The sequence below is a fragment of the Rhincodon typus genome, chromosome 42 (genome assembly GCF_021869965.1).
Source record: "Rhincodon typus isolate 14 chromosome 42, sRhiTyp1.1, whole genome shotgun sequence".
NCBI lineage: Eukaryota > Metazoa > Chordata > Chondrichthyes > Orectolobiformes > Rhincodontidae > Rhincodon > Rhincodon typus.
In genome coordinates this window covers 15,001-17,221 of record NC_063373.1, presented here as the reverse complement: position 1 = coordinate 17,221, position 2,221 = coordinate 15,001, and the positions used below count along the sequence as shown (strand labels likewise).

Sequence of the window (2,221 nt, the reverse complement as noted above, 5' to 3'; positions counted from 1 at the left end):
ACCCAAACCCCTTCCCATTCACCCCCACTCTCCACATTCCCAATGGACCCAAACCCCTTCCCATTCACCCCCACTCTCCACATTCCCAATGGATCCTGCTGGCTTAGGGACCCGTTGACCTATCTCTTACCTAAGAGTGTGCGCAGACACTGCGGCCTCTTGTATTCTGGCAGGTGTACCCCGAGCAGGTAGAAGGGCACTCCGGACAGGGCAATGGCCACGCCGATGAGGGAGTTGATGGTGTCACTGTACAGTGGCACTGCCACCAGGAAGATGGTGCACAAGCAGAACACAATGGGAAAGAAGATGCTGAGCTGTGGGAGCGAACCAAAGGGAAGAGTCAGGGGGGGTTAGGAAATACAGAAACGGAGGAGAAAACGGGGGCAGGAATAGGCCCTTCGGCCCTCAGCGCCTGCTCTCCCATCCAAAATGACCATGGCTGGTCATCCAGCACAATCCCCTGTTCCACGTTTCTAACCTTATTCTTATGAGCGATACCTGTCTCCTTCTTGAGAACATTCCCCGACCACTTTCTGCAAAAGAAAATCCCACAGGCTCACCGTCTCTCTGGGTGAAGCCATTTCTCCTCATCTCAGCCCTATGCCGATCTCCCTTAGACTGTGATCCCCCACCCTGTTTCCTTACTCCGCACCCCCACCGACTCCCCGGTCATCAGGAACATCCTTACTGCGCTGACCCTGTCTAATCCTGTCAGAATTTTATACATTTCCCATCCTTCTAAACTCCCAGTGTCTTTGTTCCTAACCCAATCTGGTCTCTCTCTCTATCCTGCCATCCCAGGAGTCAGTCTCCGCTGCACTCCCTCTGTAACCAGAACCATCCTTGCTCACATAAGGAGATCCTAAAGCACACACACTATCCTCCAGGAGTGGTCTCACCGTGTCCAATCCCTGCCCCTTGACTTGAATTCTCTTGTTATCTAAGATGACAACGAGATCTCGATCGATTGGGTCAATGGGCCAAGGAGTGGCAGACGGAGATTAATTTGGAGAAATGCGAGGTGTTGCATTTTGGTAAAACAGACAAGGGCAGGGCTTTATACAGTTAATGGCGGGGCCCTGGGTAGTGCTGTAGGGCAGAGGGACCTTGTGGTTCAGGTACATCATTTCCTGAAGTTGGTAAGACAGGTAGACAGGGTGGGTAAGGCAGCGTTTGGCCTTCGTTGCTCAGACCCTTTGAGTATCGGAGTTGGGGACATTATGTTGAGGTTGTACAGGGACGTTGGTGAGGCCTCTTCTGGAGAACTGTGTCCCATTCTGGTTCTCCCTGCTACAGGAAGGATATGATTAAACCACAGAGGGTTCAGGAGAGATTTACCAGGATGTTGCTTGGAATGGAGGGATTAAGTTATAAGGAGAAGCTGGATAGGCTGGGACACTTTTCACTGGAGCGTAGGAAGCTGAGCGGTGACCCTTATAAAGGTTTGTAAAATCATGAGGTGCATAGATAAGGTCTTTTCCCTAGGGTCAGGGATTTCAAAACTAGGGCTATATTTTTAAGGTGAGAAGAGAAGGATTTAAAAAGGACACAAGGGGCAAGTTTTTTAACACAGAGAGTGGTTCGTGTGTGGAATGAGCTTCCAGAAGGAGTGGGTGGGTGTGGGTACAGTTACAGTGTTTAAAAGACATTTGGATAAGGACACGAATGGGAAAGGTTTGGAGGGATATGGGCCAGGAGCAGGCAGGTGGGACTGGGTTAGTTTGGAATGATGGACTGGTTGGTCTGTTTCTGTTCTGTAAGACTCTACGACTCTCTATCGGCCCCATCGCCATAATTCTGTACCTTTGCGTTTGTTTCTGTCCTTTTGGGAGTGAGAGAAGGAATTTTGTTTAACTCGGAGTGTGGGCAGATTGGAAGATGGGGAGCTCAGCGCGGGAGCATAGTCAGAGACTTGGCTTGCAAATCCCTCCAAAGTACCTTGAGTGGTCTGGGACGATCTGGCTGTTTCCAACGAAGGTACAGCTGCCCTGCGATAGACAGACCTACAAACAGCCAGTAGCTGAAGCTGTAGTAATTAATGAGTTGAAAGATGTCCTCAACACAGAGATAGACACAGGCCATGGCCCCCTATGGACAGACCAGACAGTTATCAACGAAACTGCACATAGCTTCCACACAACACTGTTCCCCCCTCCCATCAAACACTCCCAGGGACAGGGACAGCATGGGGTTAGATACAGAGTAAAGCTCCCTCTACACT

At 50.3% G+C, this 2,221-nt stretch overlaps 1 protein-coding gene across 1 annotated transcript in view; it reads right to left on the bottom strand.

Moving 5' to 3' along the window:
- LOC125487609 (Y+L amino acid transporter 2-like) overlaps positions 1 to 2,221 on the bottom strand; it is an 18,039-nt gene that overhangs the window by 1,506 nt on the left and 14,312 nt on the right. The window contains 2 exon segments of the mRNA XM_048619456.1: positions 131 to 314; positions 1,939 to 2,212. Of these exon segments, the coding sequence (XP_048475413.1) occupies positions 131 to 314; positions 1,939 to 2,212 (458 nt within the window).